This window comes from Caretta caretta, chromosome 3 (assembly GCF_965140235.1).
Source record: "Caretta caretta isolate rCarCar2 chromosome 3, rCarCar1.hap1, whole genome shotgun sequence".
Lineage (NCBI taxonomy): Eukaryota > Metazoa > Chordata > Testudines > Cheloniidae > Caretta > Caretta caretta.
Genome location: NC_134208.1, coordinates 168794916 through 168813156, shown reverse-complemented (window position 1 = coordinate 168813156; position 18241 = coordinate 168794916). Strand labels below are relative to the sequence as shown.

Here is an 18241-nt window from a genome sequence, read left to right as displayed (position 1 = left end):
TCTCCAGTTAGTGCACACATACCAGAGAGCTAAGACCAACTAATTCTGTCCTCAAAAATCTATATCTTAAACCAAACAAACACGCACTATCACGTGTAACTACACACACAACACCAAGTCGCAAACCAATGATCTGATTGTCAGATTTTCAGCTCTCTCTGACCCCGAGTGGAAGTAGCCCAGCTCAAACTGGATCTCAGTTTTGGAAGCCCTGAGTTTCATTAATGCGGCCAGAGCCTCTGTGCTCACTCTCTCTAGGAGGGCCCATGCGTCTAATCAGAGACCAGAATTTCCAGCACTGTGCAAAAGTGGGCGTCTAGTCAGAATACTCAGCCCAGAGTGATTCACGTAGAATGGATGTAGGAGCTATTCCAGCACATACTTGGGCAGCTGCTGAAGATTTGGTCCTGGCCTTAGTTTCTGTTGCCATCTGCTTTTACCTTGTGATTTGGGCATACGGCATGCTGATGTAGGAGGAGTAACTGAGTGGAGGGTCCTGGAGAAACCCTACATGCACCAGGCAGCTTGCACCATGTGCTTTCCCTTCTCTGCCAACTACCCCCAGGACTGCGGGACCAACTTCAGTGGCTTTGAGCATGTGAGTAAGGCCAGACCGTTTGTGCAGAGCAGTCAGGAAGGTGGCCATCGTCCCAAGAGGGCTGCCCATTCCACCTTGGAGTGTTGCTGGTTGGCTGAGGTGTTCCCCCCGACCCTTACTTCATCTGCCTAGTGCTCAAGTGAACACTGCAGCCATACCTGATGCTGGCCCTGTGCCCGTGAGAGAAGAAGGTCTGTGACCCATGCACTCCAAACTGCTCTCTTCCTGCACCCAGTGTGGTGGGTTTCAGATTAGCTGCCCCCTCTCTCAACAGACAACATGGCAAAGTTATAGCCAGAATGATGGGAGAGCACAAGAGTTTCCTGAAGCGATAGAAGATGGTTTGAGGTCACAAAAATGTCTCTAGTCAGCCACACCATTAATGTTCTAATTCTATGCCGCAGAAGTCAGACTTAGCCCCTGGGCCATCCCAGCCCCTTGAACAAGTGGCCCAAAACCAGCCCGTGAAATTCAAGCTACAGCTAGAAAAAGCTGCTTTTTTATAATATCCACACATGCCCCCCTCCCACACCTCCCACCTGAGGCTACATCCACACTAGGAGCACTTTACTGGTATAGGAATACCAGTCTGCTACGCCAGCAAAGCTCTCCTAGCGTGGGGTGCAGCTTTACCAGCAAAGCTGCACTTTGTACCAATATAGTAACCTCCCCCCCATGAACGAAACAAGCTACCTCCCCCCCGTGAACAAAACAAGCTCCCCCCCCATGAACAAAACAAGCATATCCCCCCCCCCCCCATGAACAAAACAAGCTATTCTGGTACTAACATTATCACAATACAAATTAGTCCCTGGGAAAAATTTAGGTTTCTGTTTCAATTGTTCCTTTCAAAGATTGACTAAAGCCAGCTAAAGGGCCGAATGTGCCCTTGCTGTCGGCAGGCATGACCCTAGGGACCTGGCTGAAGCTGTGCCTGTTTGTGCCAAGAGTAAATTTAACCCTAAATTGCTCAATAGTTTGGCGTAGCCCTAATAGGCTAATGGGTGGATTGTTTCCCCAGGACTCATCCATGGAAGGGCCACTACACACAGGGCCACTCCACTCACCATCCCCCCTGCCCTGTGCTCCAGTGGGGTCCTAAGGAGGCAGTCCGAGGTTCTTTTTTTTTTTTTTTTTTCATAGATATTTAGGTCAGAAGGGACCATTATGATCATCTAGTCTGACCTACTGCACAACGCAGGCCACAGAATTTCACCCACCACTCCTGCGAAAAACCTCTCACCTATGTCTGAGTGTTCTGTGTCTATTTGTACAGGGAGAGGTTGAGCAAGGGGCATGAGCGTTGTCATGGTAAAGCTACCTGAGTTAACATAGCCTGAGACTGCATTACCTTCTCCAGGGCACCCATAGGGTGCTGCCAACCCTAGAGAAAGAGTTCTGGATCCATGTGCCAGTGTAGGAAACCCCACTGCCAGGGTGTGGGCTGGCGGGTGAATGGAGAGTCCAGTGACACAGGGCCCTTGTGTGAATAAGCTTCACCTCCAGCCAATATCTGGTGATGAGCAGGTTCTAGGAGTGGGGCAAACCCTCCTTCCAGCATGCTGATCTGGGATCAAACTGCCCTAAGCAAAGCTTGCAGGGAGACTCTTTACCTTATGTCCTTCCCTGTGAGTTTTCCCACTGGCTGAAGAGCCCCCTAGGTGTTAAGATTTAGCACTGATGCAGAATCAGAGGCTTTTCAGACAGCAGAGCCAGTCCTCCCACTTGGAGTTCTCCCTAAGGATGGCAGGTTGGGCCTCACTCAGAAATCTACCATGGCATTTTCCTGCATCTTCAAAGGGCCAATTTCAGAACCTCTGTTTTGCTATAGTCTGTGAGATTTTTTTCCCCCTTGAAAAGATTGATTGCCTCACTGGCCATAAACCGGTTATACACAGAAAAGCTCTCCTCTTGATATCCAGGACAAAAAGATTATGACATGAACCTACATTCTTTCCCTACGGTGGAAATAAATTACATCAGCAATTTGTTGGAATGACCTCTAACACTCTGGGACATAGAAAGATCCCTAGATGTGAATACTGATTTTTCCCCTGGTCATATACTCCAGTAATCTGCTTTCAGAATCAGCCTTGCCAATCATTTCAATGCATCTACTTATTAACTGGAATATGAGCTGTAGCACTTACTGGAATTGCCTGGGAGTCTCAATATGAGACAGTTTTAATCCAGTTGGGTTTTAATACTTGGGTTTATAACCTAATCTCTCCTTGCAACAAAAATGAAAATTAAGGGGGGCTCAGAGGCTTTTAATGGATCCTCAAATGTGCACGCACAGTCTTGTATGTGTGCGGTATGTACACGTGCCAGAGTCCATGTTACTGCATGCAGACAGCATGTGTCTGCAAAGCTGGTAGGTAGACATCTGACTGACCTGCACATGCAAAAAACTGAGCATCCACAATTCTATGCAAAAATCGGCTGCTCTGGAAAATGTGACCCTCTATGTCTAGGAAGTTTGTCATCTATTTCGCATGAAGCAACAGATTATTTTACAATCAAGCTGAGTAGAAATATGCTGGAATCAGTGTTGATGTAGGAGGCTTCTCTATAGCGCTCAGATTAATAGAGTTTAATGTCTGTCTCAGACAGCTAAATCAGGGACCCTGACTTGGTGGGTCAGATCCTGCAAGCCTTACTGATGCATGCTCACATGAGTAATCCCATTTAACTCAATGGGGCTACAAGTCTCACGTGGTCGGGTGCACTGCATTTGCAGACAGCCATGTAGAAGGCTGGGAGGATGATGGTAATGCCCCATGCACCAAACTGTTCTCCAAAGAGCAGAAACAATCAAACTGAAATAAGAAATGACCATTGACCATCAAGTTACTGTAAACCACTAAATTATAGCTAAAGCTAGCATGATAGGTGACAGAGACTATGTGCATTACCATCTGTCACTATAACCACAGCTCCCAAGAGAGAGACAGTCAGAGGCAGACAGAAAGAGAGAGAACTGGGATGAAGGTGAAATAACACATGGCTAGATAATGGTTAACTTATTCTTTAAAAACCAAACCAGCTCTCTCTCAAATCTCATTCTGGTTATTAATAAAGTCAGTAATCCTTGGCACTCCTAAACTCCGGCATACTCCATACTCTCCTGGTTGGCTCAGTGCCTCGCTCCACGTCTTCTGAAATGGTCTTGATGTTGCTGCTGAATGGGGAAATCCTGGCCCGGGATTTAAATGTCATTAGGGACAGGCTGGTTTTGTGCTTTGTGTTCCACTGCCTCGCAAGCTTCTTGGCCTCTTCTTCCTCTTTGATTTTCTCAGTGGCTTCCTGCAGGACAGAGCGGAAGAGCCGGGCTACTTCCTGTACCTCTGGCTCATATTCAGCAATAAGTTGCTGGAATCTGAAAAAGTACAATCAATGCACAACTTTAATTTTTAAAAAGCTGAGCATTAGTCCATAGTTTGATATAGAAATTCAATTCCCATTGGGAATGGATTTGATCACTTTAATTTGGGGATATTTCATCAGCTCATAATATATGATAAGACAGTTAGTCCAGTACAAATTTGGTATGGCACTGGTCTGTGCTGCAAATCACGGTGTATCTATAATAATAATGCTTCTATGGTACCTTTTCAGGGAGGATCTCAAAGCAGTTTACAGACACTAATGAATTTAGCCTCACTACAATACTGGGGGATAGAGAGACAGTATTATTTCATTTGAGAGGCAGGAAAGCTGAGGCACTGAGAAGCAGAGTGACTTACCTAAGGTCGCACTGTGACTCAGTGGCAGAACTAGGTGCAGAGCCCACGACTTCTGACTCCCAGTCCTGTGGTCTAACCACTAGGCCCACCTGCACTTGGAGAGCATGTAGTTCCACTCATCTGACTCACATACTGGTAGCATATATATTCTAGTTCTAGTTAAATGCTAGTGAATTACACCCATAAACAGACAGACATAACTGTTTAATGCTGAGGTCTGCATATATTTAATAAAACCAAAACTATATGATGCTTGTAAAGCATTTGTAGATTCTTCTATAGAATTTAATAGTGATGAAAGCAATAGATTTCTCTAGAAATTAAATATGATGCTGCAGAAATTGTCCTAAAAACCTGAAGAATTAAGTTCTTTCTATAAGTTTTTGAACCATCCTATGGAATGTACTGGGAAATTACATCTCTGCAATAGAATTTGTATAGTTTCATTTAAAATCCTACAGAAAGATTATCATTCCCTTGTATTCCAAAGGATTTTTCCATATGGGATGAAGTAAATCTATGTGAAAATTCAAACTGTTTGACTTTTACTGTGCAAGAATATCATTGTGAAGCACGACTATACTGGTGAATGGCACTGAATGAGTGTTTTAACAATAGTTTTACACAGCCAAACATCTCAATGTGCTTCACTTACAATGCTAGCACAGTAAACATATATGAACACTGCCCATTGCTGCCTGGTGCTGAGTGCACTCAGCTCCAATAAAAGTTAATGGGAGTTGAAAGTGCTGAGCACCTTCCCAGACTGAGCCTATAGTCTCTGATCCAAAGCCCACTGAAGTCAATGGAAGATCTCCCATTGACTTCAATGACTTTGGAACAGTTCCTTAATGCAGTAAACAAAGCCCTTATGAACTTTGAGTAACAGAGGCTCTGAGAACCCCTGCACTCTCCCGATTGGACTGAGAGGGTCTGATTCCACCAACCCATACTGACATGAGTGTTCAGGATGCACATAAGCAGCACACGCTTTTACCATTTAAAATAATAGGCTGAACAGACTCAGATGCAGGGACTGAACAAATGGGGGAAGGGGCAATGCTTACGGGTTAATGTGTAATGGTGTTAATTGACAGAGACAATGTTGCTGTCACATTGGCAAAGTGTTGCTTTTAAGTAGTGCCCTTAAACTGTGTTTTTGTCTCTTTGCTTGGTCCAACTAAACTTCCAGAGACGGGACTATCCAAAAATGAGGTCCTTTCAACTCCAATGAAGTAGCCTCAGCATGTAGGAAAAGTGCCCTCAAGGGATCTTTCACCCCACAGGAATGAATTTGATGATACATTCTTGTGTTAGTACTCAGAACTCAGATTAGTACAACTGAAATAATTTTCTAAATCAAATTAACTTCTCACAATCCTGACTATCTGTTGGACAGTGTGGCCAACAAGACTGGGATGGTCAGTTTCACTTCTGTGTTTTCATGAACAACAGAAGTCTACAGCATTTGAATAGGAGCATGTTTCAATGAACATAAACAACCCCAAAGCCTATTTTCACTGACATTTAAAAAAAGATTGAAATAATTTATCTGAGGTTTTGTGCTTTTTAAACAAAATGGGAATGTAGATTTAGCTCCTTGACTCTGTCCATTAAAATGTCAGCACATTAGGGGCACATAAGTGCAGCAAAAGGAATTGCCAAGGGTGACACATAGCTAGAACGGGTTAAACCTCCTGCAAAATAAATAACCCTCAAAAGACATGTGGGGAGATAATGTTTGTATTTTTGTGTATTTACATACGTATAAGTAGTGTGGACAATGTAACCAACAGTCCCTGTCTATGGTGTATTCTGATAGTTCAGAGATCAAAAGAACATCCTAGCATTTAAATGAATTGTAAACATGGGATATCTCAGTATTCATCTCTCTTTGAAATGTACCGTGAATGGTGGAGGAACAAGCAAATTGCCTACATTAATTCTATAGCTTAGTACCGGAGATGGACCTCCTTAACAGTCATGCTAATTACCTTTTGAACTCCAACTTGTCAAAAGACATGAAATTGTATAAAAGATCCTTGGGTCCTGATTCTGTCATCTCAGATCTGCTTAGGCTTCACCAGGGAAGTTTGAGTGACAAGACTGAGGTCCCAGTTATGCTGGTATGCTCTGAATATGATATTTGGACATTGGACTATAACCTATGAACTACTTCAGAAAGAACTCTTTGCAACTACAAAGCTCACCACCTATGCTATGAATCTGAACCTCAGTGGACTGAACTTATGTCTCTAAGTATATTGATCTTTTAACTATACTCTCTCTCTGTTGTTTTTAACACATTTTAGTTTAGTTAATAAGAATTAGCTGTAGCGTGTATTTGGGTAAGATCTGTAATATTAATAACCTGGGAGGCAAGGTGTCCAATCCTTTGGGATTGGTAGAACCTTTTATTTTATATGATGAAATAAGTAATCTTATTTGACATGGGTACCCGGACGGAGGCCTGAGGCTGGATCACTTTAAGGGAACTGTGTTGTTTGGACTTCTGAGTAACCAGTAAGGTAATAAAGAAGCTGTTTTATGCTGACTTGGTAAATTTAGGTATTGGAATATCCACCACCTTTATGGGGATTGTCTGCCCCATTCTGTGCAGTTCACCCTAATTGAGGGACTATAGCTGGCCCCCACTGGGACTCTGGTCACACCAAGGAAGGGGTGTTCCTAGATATAATGTGCAAAATATGTATGTGGAACAAAGAGGTAACTATTTCTCAGTAGGAAGAGTGGGCATGTTATCACAGGCTCAAGGCAGGAGCCAGCTCACTCTCCAGCTGAGGTTTACATGTCTATTTATGTTGCTGCTGGACAAAAATATGTATTAACCATGGCAACTTGTGCATCACAGGAGAGACTGCCTTTCCTGAGACAAATCACCTTATTGTTATTTTTAACAGAGTAAATATATGACAGCAAACTTTTTTTCATCCATAAGCCACTTTTGTAAACAGCTAGTTATTGCAAAACATTTATTTTTCTGTAATTTTTCCAATTTAAAAAAAAAAGGATTGACTATCAGTCTCAGACCCTTTCCTCCTCATCTCCAATTTAATTTTGTTGCTTTTTGGCTCCTTAGGATGAGTCAAGATGGATATGAGCTTCAATCATCTTACTTCTGTGCTTTCTTACAGTAAGATAAGAGTCCTTAGTCTTGACTCAGGCAAAACTCCATAGGAGCGTTTCTTGAGTAAGCACTGCAGGATTGGGCCTGAAGTTTGTCACTTGTTGAGGGATCCTTCAAGCGACTGGGGTGTAATCAATACATTGTGTGCAGGGTGGTGGCTTCCCACATCAGGTCCTGTTTCTCATATTTCAACATCTAGAATGGGTTTGTGCATCTTTTTCTCGTGTACCTTTCCCCCTTCTTCAGCACCAATGACAGACATGTTCTTCTGTGCACATAGTAATTGTGCAAACATCAAATTCTGACAGCTTCCAACACAAGAAGGAAGGATGAGGAGGGATTCAGAACATTCCACTCACTAAACCCCACTGCCCATCATCTAGGACTTTGCCAAGGGAATTAATGCTTAGCTGGCATATGGTTAACAAACTGCCTCCCTGGTAAGAAATCTGCATGGCTCCCCAGTCATATTAACTGGGATGCTGCAGGGGATGAGCCATCACCAACCACAGAGGGATGAATGGTCAGACAAGTACCATCTCATGCCAAGAAAGAACCAGATACACTTGCTACAGAGGTTGCCCAGAGCAGAGTGTTTAATCAAAAAATCAGGGTCACTATGGTTCCCCACTAAACTGTTTGGGTTCCCTTCCATACCAAAACAAGCACACAGAATCATAGGACAGAAAGGGATCTTGAGAGGTCATCTAGTCCAGTCCCCTGCACTCATGGCAGGACTAAGTATTATGTAGACCATCCCAGTCTGGTGTTTGTCTAATGTGCTCTTAAAAATCTCCAATGATGGCGATTCCACAACCTCCCTAGGCAATTTATTCCAGTGTTTAACTACCTTGAAAGTTAGGAAGTTTTTCCTAATGTCCAACCTAAATTGCCCTTGCTACAATTTAAGCCCATTGCTTCTTGACCTATCCTTATGGGTTAAGGAGAACAATTTTTTTCCCTCCTCCTTGTAACAACCTTTTATGTACTTGAAAACTGTTACCATGTCCCCTCTCAATCTTCTCATCTCTAGACTAAACAAACATAATTTTTCAATCTTCCCTCATAGGTCACGTTTTCTAGACCTTTAATCATTTTTGTTGCTCTTCTCTGGACTTTCTCCAATTTGTTCACATCTTTCCTGAAATGTGGTGCCCAGAACTGGACACAATACTCCAGTTGAGGCCTAATCAGTGCAGAGTGGACTGGAAGAATTACTTCTTGTGTCTTGTTTACCTGTTAATACATTCCAGAATGTTGCAAAAAAAGTAAACATCAGTGTTACACAGTTGACTCATATTTAGCTTAGGACCCACTACGACCTTCAGATCCCATTCTGCAGTACTCCTTCCTAGGCAGTCATTTTCCATTTTGTATGTGTGCAACTGATTGTTCCTTCCTAAGTGGACTGTTACTTATCACCTTATTATCTTCTAGATGTTCGCAAATTGATTGCTTAATTATTTGCTCCATTATCTTTCCGGGTATGGAAGTTAACATGACTGGTCTGTAATTCCCCAAGTTGTCCTTATTTCCCTTTTTATAGACTGGCACTATATTTGCCCCTTTTCCAGTCCTCTGGAATCTCTCCTGTCTTCCATGACTTTTCAAAGATAATCACTAATGGCTCAGATATCTCCTCAGTCAGCATCCCTAATGCCATTCAGAATTGCACTAGGTGCATTCCTGAATCTTTTCTCAGATATGGAGACCATCATTTACTAAGCATTTCCATGCCAGTATTAGTCAGATTAGCAGGAGTATCAGTCAAATGCAATATTTACTGATCCAACAGTACTAGCTTCCATAGGCACCGACTCCGTGGGTGCTCCAGGGCCCGAGCACCCATGGGGAAAAATTGGTGGGTGCTCTCCACCCACTGGCAGCTCTCTACACCAGCCCCCTCACCTCAGCTCACCTCCGCTCCACCTCCTCCCCTGAGTGCGCCACGGCTCCACTTCTCCCCCTAGCTCCCAGCGCTTGCCGCGTGAAACAGCTGTTTTGCGGCGGCAAGCGCTGGGAAGAAGCGGGAAGGAGGGGGAAGGTGGCACTCGGGGAAGAGGCAGGGCCGGGCCGGGCCGGGGGTAGGTTGAGCACCCACTGGCGCCGGGAAAAGTTGGCACGTATGGTGGCTTCGGTGTAAAAGGTGTGACACAAATGCAGTGGTAAGACTATTCACAAGGCACAAAAGGTTAGTATCCATCAGTTCTAGTGTCTATTGTTACACTAGGGCACAGAGTTCTTACATGCAGTTGTTCAGTGGAATCCGGGTCACCATTCTTCTAGGCTGGGTTAACACCCTAGTGTTCTGTCAGAGAATAATTTCAAAGCAGACAATCCTTTATGTTTAGCAAAACCCATCATGCTGGGTAGGTAACAGCATTTTTTTACTCATCAGAAGATTACCTCTTTATTTACAAAGTATAATTTGTGAACAAAACTATTCTTTAAAATATCTGATGTTAAAAGTAATTTCTTAGGTCAGGGAATTGTCCAGTGGAAGTTGGTGTTAATTCAGGTTGTGCTGTATGCCAGCCCATTTTGTGAGCAATGCACTAACCTTGTCTGTTTATGTTCTTTCTATGACCCCAATTCAGGAGTGCACTTAAGTATGAGGCTTCACTTTAAGTAATGTTTCAGGGGGATTTAAGAACTTGCTTATAGTTATGCAGGTGCTTAAGTGCTTTGCTGAACTGGGACTATAAATTGTTTGAATTGCTTAAATAACCTACTAACTGCTAAATGCTGATGATTAGCTGCTAGTTGATTCCCAAAGTTATTTTGTTAAACAACATTTTGGTTATACTTTGCAGCAATAAACAGCTTTACTGAGGAAAATTACTTAACGGTCAAAAGATTGCATTGTTCACACCAGCCCCCACCCTCCAAACAAATCAGCTTTGCAGCTAAGCCAGTAAATTGTGAGCAAATAAATTTTTGATCTCAAGTAATTTGTTTCTCATTCAATGTCAGGTAAACTATAAAATCTGCTTCCTTATTTATAATCCTTACTAAAGTTATAACCCTTAATAACTTGTGGTATTAATGATACCTTAGTTTAGTAAAATCTGATTTGCTCTTAAGTATGCAATTTTTTACATTCCTCTCCATCTTGGACAGGGTAAACAGAGTGGGTGGTTTCCCTTTTGTTTCTAGTCAGTTTCACTTTCGGCAAGAGATGAGCCAAACAGGCAGTGATTAGATCTGGATTAGGGGTAGGTTTGAAGTTCAAGAGCAGTGAAATCCAACAAGCTGTTCTTGCACAATCTCAGCTCTAACTGTAGAAATCTTGTGAGATCAACTATGCTCCTGAAAACTTCACCATTGTATGATGCATCTAAACTGGATCAATCAGCCCGTCTAGGCTAATGTCAGCATTTCTAATGTGCATACCACTCTAGCATCTGGGTACCAGGATTGAAATCATAGACTCAGTGCAGTCAATGGCAAAACTCCCATTGACTTCACTGAGGCCAGGATTTCACCCTAGATATATAAAACAGGTCTCTTTTGGTTTTGAATTCAACACAGAGCAAAACTGAATGAGGTAGGTTTATGTTGGAAGGAGATGAATCAGAATCCCTTAGAATTTGATGGAAAAGGTAGTTGAATTTAAGGTTTCATTTTGGGCCTATTTCTAGATCCCTCTTGAATTTGAAAAGGAAAAAATCCACCAAAGAAACATCTATTTTTGTTAGGTTGTGCAAATGCTCATTTTGTACAATACCTACATTCTAGGCCAGTTTGACCTGACAATCTCAATTTAAAAACTTTAATATCCAAATCGAGTTGAATTTGCAGACATATACCTGGTATCTAGCAAAAGCAACCTGGAGCTTTTGCTAGATATCAGTCAAATGATGACTTGGGTGATCATATGAAAATCACCTGGGTCTTTTGGAGGAGCACATGGCATTGCTGACAAAAGATATAGGAAGTTTTTTTCTTAGTATGACTCTTAATTTAGCAATTCACATTATCAAAGGAAGAGACCCTGCCCAACAATAGCAAATACAATGAACAGAATGAACCCTGCAATTTTATGACATGATCCCTAACAATGGAGTCTATTATAATCAACTTGCTGAGTATCAAAATGTGACAGTAGCCCTTCAAATGCCTGAGCTGGAAGGAAAAGCTACTGTGCAATCCTGATGAACCTTTTATCTTCACTTCACTGTAACACATTATGCAGATTGCAGAATTGTATGCTGTCTCTCTTAAAGGCTCCCTCTTCTAAGCTACAACTGTTTGTGCAGACTCTGAATTTCCAATTACAAGTTTGTGGGTCTTTTTAAATGCAAGATGATTCTTTTACAAGCAGTTGTGTTTAAACTAATAGTGATCTTTATACTTATGGCATGACAGAATGTTATGGGATGCTCTTGAGAGGAAGGATTGAGAGTCAGATGGTCTTGAGATTAAGTCACTGGACTCAGGAGTTCTGAGCTGAATTCCCAGCTCTGCCAAAGATACCCTGTGTGGTCTTGGGCAAGTCACTTAATCTCCCTGAGTTTATGTTCCTCATTTGTAAAATGGGATAATACAGTGAAACCCCGCCATAACGCAATAATTGGGGTCCAAAAAATTCGATCGCAAAAAATGTGGGCTCGCTTTATAGCAGGGTTATGAAAATTTACCATTTCAAGCCGGTCAGTTTAAGTCTTGTAAAAAAAACAACGGTTATCCCAGCATGTTTTAAACTCAAAAGTAGTAATTTAATTATATGTACATGAAAGAAACATGTGAAATTGACTATACTAATCATTGCGCAAAGTGCAAAGTCAATCTGGTTGCATGACTCCATAATTTTAAATTTCATCACTTCTTAAAAAAGCTATCTAGTGTGGTCTGCTTATTTGCCGCAGATTGTTGGCTTCTAGCAAAGTCAAGAATGCTTCTGAGTTGGAGGATTTTGACACTGTCCACGTCTTGAGTTTCCAGGCACCGCAAACTGGCTTCTAGGTGCTTTACTGCCTCGGACACTTTTGGTGGGGGAGTTGAGGTGCCATCATTGTCGTCGTCGTCGTCATTACTGCCACTGGTTTTGGGCTCTGGTGGTGCAGCTTCATTCTTCCCGCGGACATTTGCGACAATTTCGTCATCTGAGATGTGTTCATATATGGGGCAGATGTCATCTGCTGAAACCAGTTGAGGATATCATGACGACTGTGCTCATATTCTCTGAGTGCTTCTTCGGCTAAACGTACGTCATCTTCAATGAATCTTGTAAATTCAGGCTCGTCATCGTTCCCATCATCGTGTGTAGATGATGGAAAAGCTGGACCAAGACCCTTTAACCAGCATCGTTCAATGCAACGTGCAGCGATAGCATCCCAGGCTTTCCCGCTGAGGTGACAGACTTCTTTCAAGTTGAGCCACGCCAGTGATGTGTTGATGGGGGTGTTGTTATCCGCTACCATCTGCTTGATCATTTCGTGACGATAGTTTTGCTTAAATACCGATATGATGCCTTGGTCCAGTGGCTGGATTTCTGACGTAGTGTTCTTCGGGAGATAAGAGACTTTAATCTTGCCGCAACGACTGACAAGATTTTCCATTGGGGGGTGGGCAGGGCAATTATCCAACAGGATAAGAGCTTTTTGCTCCTGCTTGAGTTTTCACAAATGAGCCCGAACGGCTGGCAAGAAAGTTTTATGGAACCAGTCTTCAAATATGGAGCTGTTCATCCATGCATTCTTGCTGTTGGTGAATTCAAAGGGAAGGGGCTTCATATTAACACGATGAAAACATCTGGGAGACCTCACTTTTCCGATCATCAGAGGTCTGACTTTGTGGCTGCCAGACTTGTTGACGCAAAACAAGAGAGTGACTCGGTCCTTCCTCTGTTTAAAGCCTTCTCGTTTGTGACTATCAGTCCTGGTTGCGAGGGTGAGATCAGGTAACATTTTAAAACATAAACCAATCTCGTCGCAGTTGTAAACTTGATCGGCTGTGTAGCAACCTTCCTCCAGCAACTTTTTAAGCTCAATTGGGTAGGAATTGGCAGCCTCTTTATCAGCTGAGCAGATTTCCCCAGACACAAGAACTTGGCTTATAGCGTGCCTTTTCTTGAATCTGTCCAGCCAGCCGTTACTCGCCTTAAATTTGGATTCATTTCCATTGATAAGGTGACCAAATTTCTCGGCTTGAGCTTTCAGAATAGGGCCAGAAATGGGAAATCCTTCTGAGCGAGCCTGGACAAACCATTGGTACAAGGCTGAATCTAGGCTTTCGTCATTAGCAAACTTGATCGTTTTACACTGTAAACCAGTTTCCTCTTCAAGAATGCAGGATAGGATACGGAGCTTTTCTTCTTCTTTTTTCCACCCTCGCAGAGTGGACTTGCTAATTCCTAGATCTCTAGGAAGCTGAGTTTGTTGTTTGCTCTTCTTTAGTTGATCCAGGGCATACAATTTCTCTTGGGCAGAAAATGACTTGTGTTTGCAAACTAGCGTATCCATAACGGTAAAATATTTTTAAAAATATAGGAAATTAAAAACAAGTTCATAGGCAAACACCATACACATGTACAACCCGAGAACCAAGTGCAATGGGCCTGCAATGGCCACGGTCACTTTATCCTATAAGACTGGAAGAACGCTGTTTATTTATAAATGTCGTAAAAGAAGTATTCTGGCAAAACGCAAACAGTATTACGGCCTTAAAGGGGAGCCAACTTATGATCGTGTTATATCCAAATTCACGTTATCGCAGGGCGTGTTATTGCGAGGTTTGACTGTACATCCTTTGCCTGTCTTGTCTAATAGTTTGTAAGCTCTTTAGGACAGGGAGAATCTCTGACTCTGTGCATGTACAATGCCTAGCACAATGGGCCGTGGCCGGCACCTCTAGGTGATACTGTAATACAATTAATGATGATGATGGATCCTTTTTAATAAGGAAGGTTATGTCCTATTGGCTTTAGTCACAACTGCTTCACAAACACAGCCAACTAGTACTAGGGAGCAGATATATTTGCTGCAATGTAGGGCCAAAGCCTGAACAGTGCTGAGTACCTGCAGGAGCCACAGAAGTCAATGGAAGATGCAAATGCTCAGCTCCTCTTGTGATCCAACCCAGTGAGAAAATGAATCATGCTGTAAGTCAGATTGATTTTTGGTTTATACTTTAGAAGATGGGAGGCCTCAAGTTTCACCTGTAACCACCCACTGCCATCACAGGAAGCCAGTCTCATGAGATATGCCCATCTGCAAGGGGATCCTTGCTCAGTCCTCCAGAAGAAGGGGAAAAGAGCTCAGGTTCCGTTCCTTCCTGTGTGGCTTATAATGGTTTCTGGTGTTCTGGGTGCAAATGAGTGTATGGCCAGTGCTGTTTTGAACTGTTCTGCTTTCAGATGAATATTACTGGTAAAACCTTGCAGGGGCCAATTTGCCCAGTTTGGTTTCAACCATCAATAAATTCTTGACTCTGCCATCACCTGGGAGTCCTGCAAGGGAACAGAGGAGCCTCTTACTATCTCCCCGTCTCATCCCACAGGAAGAGAAGCAACTTCCCAAACGGGGGAAGAGGAGCACCTTTCCCAGTCTCCTTACATTTGCAGGAAGGATGCATGGGCAGCTGATCCCATTGGGCAGCAGCAGAAGGGCCCCAGGGTGTGCTGTGGCTCACTTCCCTGCATTGTTGGCACTGGTGGCCAGAGAGAGGGAAACAGGAGAGCAGTTAACCACTTTGGGATATATGTCCAGTGCCTGTAAAAAGGTATATGCTCTCTTTCCCCCCACCCCCAAAATCTTTTGTTTCCTAATCAAAAGAATGGGAAATGTATCTTAAAAAAACAAAAACAAAGGGAGAGGAGAGAGGCTCAGGGCCTGATTCTCCTTTCATTTGAATCAGTTTTACTCCAGGGTAAGTGTACTACTCTCACTTGAGTCACTCCTGATTACACCAGGCTCGCTGCATTGACTTCAGTGGAGTCACTACTGATCTCCACTGCCATAAATGGGAAGAGAAGCAGACCCCATCTTTAATATCAAATTTAAATAATTCTATCTCTTCTCAAGCTTGATGCCCTATTACAGATTCAGATCTATTTCAGCCAATCTGAAACCATCCGCACAATAGGAGAGTGGTGTGACTGCCACATAGGTTGACTCAACAGTGAGCAGAGCTTCCCCCAACCAGTGGCTGGGCAGGCTGTGTGCACCTTACAGGCCTCAAACACAGACCCTCGTGGTCCCTCCATAGTAACTCTACCAGGTAAGCCAAAAGGGAGCATTTTGCTGGTCAAACACAAGGAGCTCCTTCTCAGCCTGTCTCAGTTGTAAGTTGCTTTTTGCATCTCTTCTTTGCAGCAGGAAATACTTTCATCTCTCACCCCTGTATTAACAAACTTTGACCCTAAGCTATTAGATCTTTGTTCCCGCAACCTCCAAGACTACTTCCACTTGAACCGTTCTGCTTCTATTTGAAATAATCAGCTGTAGTAAATGGCAATAAATATCACCGTGATCCTACATGTAGTGTTGCTTTCTGACTGTGAATTTGAAAGACAAGGTTCTCATGATAACAATTAATAATAATGCATAATACTTCTGTAGCACCTTTCATCTGAGTATCTGAAAGCACCAAACATTAATTGACTCTCATACTAACATTGCAAGGCAAGTATGATTATACCTGTTTTACATATGGAGAAAATGAGGCATAACGGTTATTTGGCCAGTGGTCATACAGTGAGTCACTGTCACAGCCTGCATTGAAACACAGGTATGCCAACTCCCAGTCCTGTGTTCTAACCACTAGGAAATCTGCCTCACTGTGTGGGATGTGCAGCAGTCCTGTGTCTACAAAGCCTCCATTATACCTGAGTAGGACTGGCCCACAGTAGGTGGGATGTATTTTGGTGCACATGTCCTCCAGCTGCAGCCGCTCCCCTGGGCTGATGTCATAGTTGTGCTTAGGCTTTGGGTAGCTAACCAGCCAGCCGTAGTCTACGCCCGTCTTTATCTTGCGATACTCATTCTCTCTCTCTAGTTGCTGTTTCTCTGCCTGCTTGATCTGCCAGCCTAGTTCCATCATTAGTGTTTCCACCACCATCTCTGTGGGGTTCCTTTGGGGAATCCGGCTCGGTGGCTCATTCCATCTGAACCAGGAAGCCAGCGACATGCTTCCCCAGTTTTTTTACCTGTAAAGAAAAAACACATTATTGTTAATGCTTTCACTGCATTTGCTGCATCTCTCCAATTTGCAGGACTGGATTTTCCAGAGCTCAGCACCCAGCACCTCCCCACCCAGACCAGTAAGTGCTGCTGGTTGCTGAGCACTTTTGAAAATCTCATCAATAGGGGCCTGATTGTGCCTGGCCTTTGTGCAGATTTGCAGGGGGGAGAAGGAAGGTGCAAGGAGACACTGCCCCCCCCCCTCACCCCTACTATGCCCATTAAAGGGCCAACCGGTCACAATCACAGCGTCTGAGTTTAGAAGAGCCCAGTGCCTGCTGCTTTATTCATTTAACCATGGGGAAGAATAATGCACTAAAGGGAACAGGGGCAGGGCCAAAGCCTGAGCAACTTCCACTGCCAAACCCCGGCATATTTGAGAGCTGAGAGAGAGGGACTGTGCCCTATAGGACAATTCTCCCCACACTCCCTATGGGACAGAGAGGCTCCACGCCACCCCCAACCTAGGCCTTGAATGTTCCTGCAGTTTTCTTCCAGTAGCAATGGAGCTCTCAGGAGCTGATCAAGTATTGGGGGCAGCTTCACTGGTGCTGATCGAAAGTGGTGTGAATTACAGTAATATCTCACATCTGGCCAACCGAGGATCTGATGATAGGAAAGTGCTTTACAAAAGTGGGTATGATCATCTCCATTTTACAGATGGGGAAACTGAGGCACATAAAGGCAAAATGATTTGTCCAAGGTCATAGAGTAAGTCAGTGGCAAAGCTGGGACTCTCCTGTATGTACACGTACACACATACTCTCTCTCATGTTTTTAACACATAACGATCACTATGGTTCCTTCTTACCATTCACACCTTCCTGTTCCAGCAAAAGCTTCCACCCCAGGAGGTATTCACGCCAAAGAAGGACAAGCTGTGTTACCACCCCTACCCTCCCTTGGAGCTTCCACTGGCAGAGGTAGCTCCAGTTTGCAGCCAGGGGTCCTGAGTACTGCCAGCAGATTGAGGCAGTGTGCTGAATTAACACATCCTGCGCTCACTCTGGCCACACTCCCTTTTCAGCCTTCTGTGGCCCCCTAGTGGAGGTGCAGATGCAGCCACATCCTGCTAATGACCAGCATATTATTGTATCTGATGATATATCTTAGTGCCCTTGTCATAAGGAATTCCTCCTAGTTAATGGCAGTGGTTAGCAGACAGCTGGCACCCAGGACTTTGGACAGATTTTTCTTGGCTTAGACACTGAGTTGCTGCCTGACCTTGGGCAAGTCACTTAACCTTTGTGTGCTTTGGTTTGTATATCTGTAAAATGGTGACAATGATACTGACCTGCCCCACAGGAGCTTTGTGAGACCTGATAAAATGGGGGACGGGGGTCACACACTCCACTGCTTCTGTCAGCTGAGTTCATTGCATGCACCAGAGGCTCCTTGCATCTCTCCATTCCCCCCACAAGCTCTCCATGTGCTACCCTTCCCCCACTCCCTATTTCAGCTATTCCTTGCACCCCACCACCCTCCCTTATGCCAGGGGTTCTTTGTTCCCCAACTGCTCCCTTCCCCCATACCAGGGTGCCCCATTCTCCCCCCACAACCCCATGCC

General features: G+C 43.7%; 1 protein-coding gene across 2 annotated transcripts in view; it reads right to left on the bottom strand.

The window, feature by feature from the left end:
* Nucleotides 1-3610: 3610 nt before the first annotated feature.
* Nucleotides 3611-18241, bottom strand: part of RD3 (RD3 regulator of GUCY2D) — a 31076-nt gene continuing 16445 nt past the window's right edge. For both annotated transcript variants that reach the window (XM_048843109.2, XM_048843108.2), the window contains exons 2-3: nucleotides 16320-16640; nucleotides 3611-3977 (exon numbers count right to left, since the gene is read on the bottom strand). In XM_048843109.2, the coding sequence (XP_048699066.1) occupies nucleotides 3680-3977; nucleotides 16320-16621 (600 nt within the window). In that variant the 5' untranslated portion in view covers nucleotides 16622-16640 and the 3' untranslated portion in view covers nucleotides 3611-3679. The remainder of the gene's footprint in view (nucleotides 3978-16319; nucleotides 16641-18241) is intronic.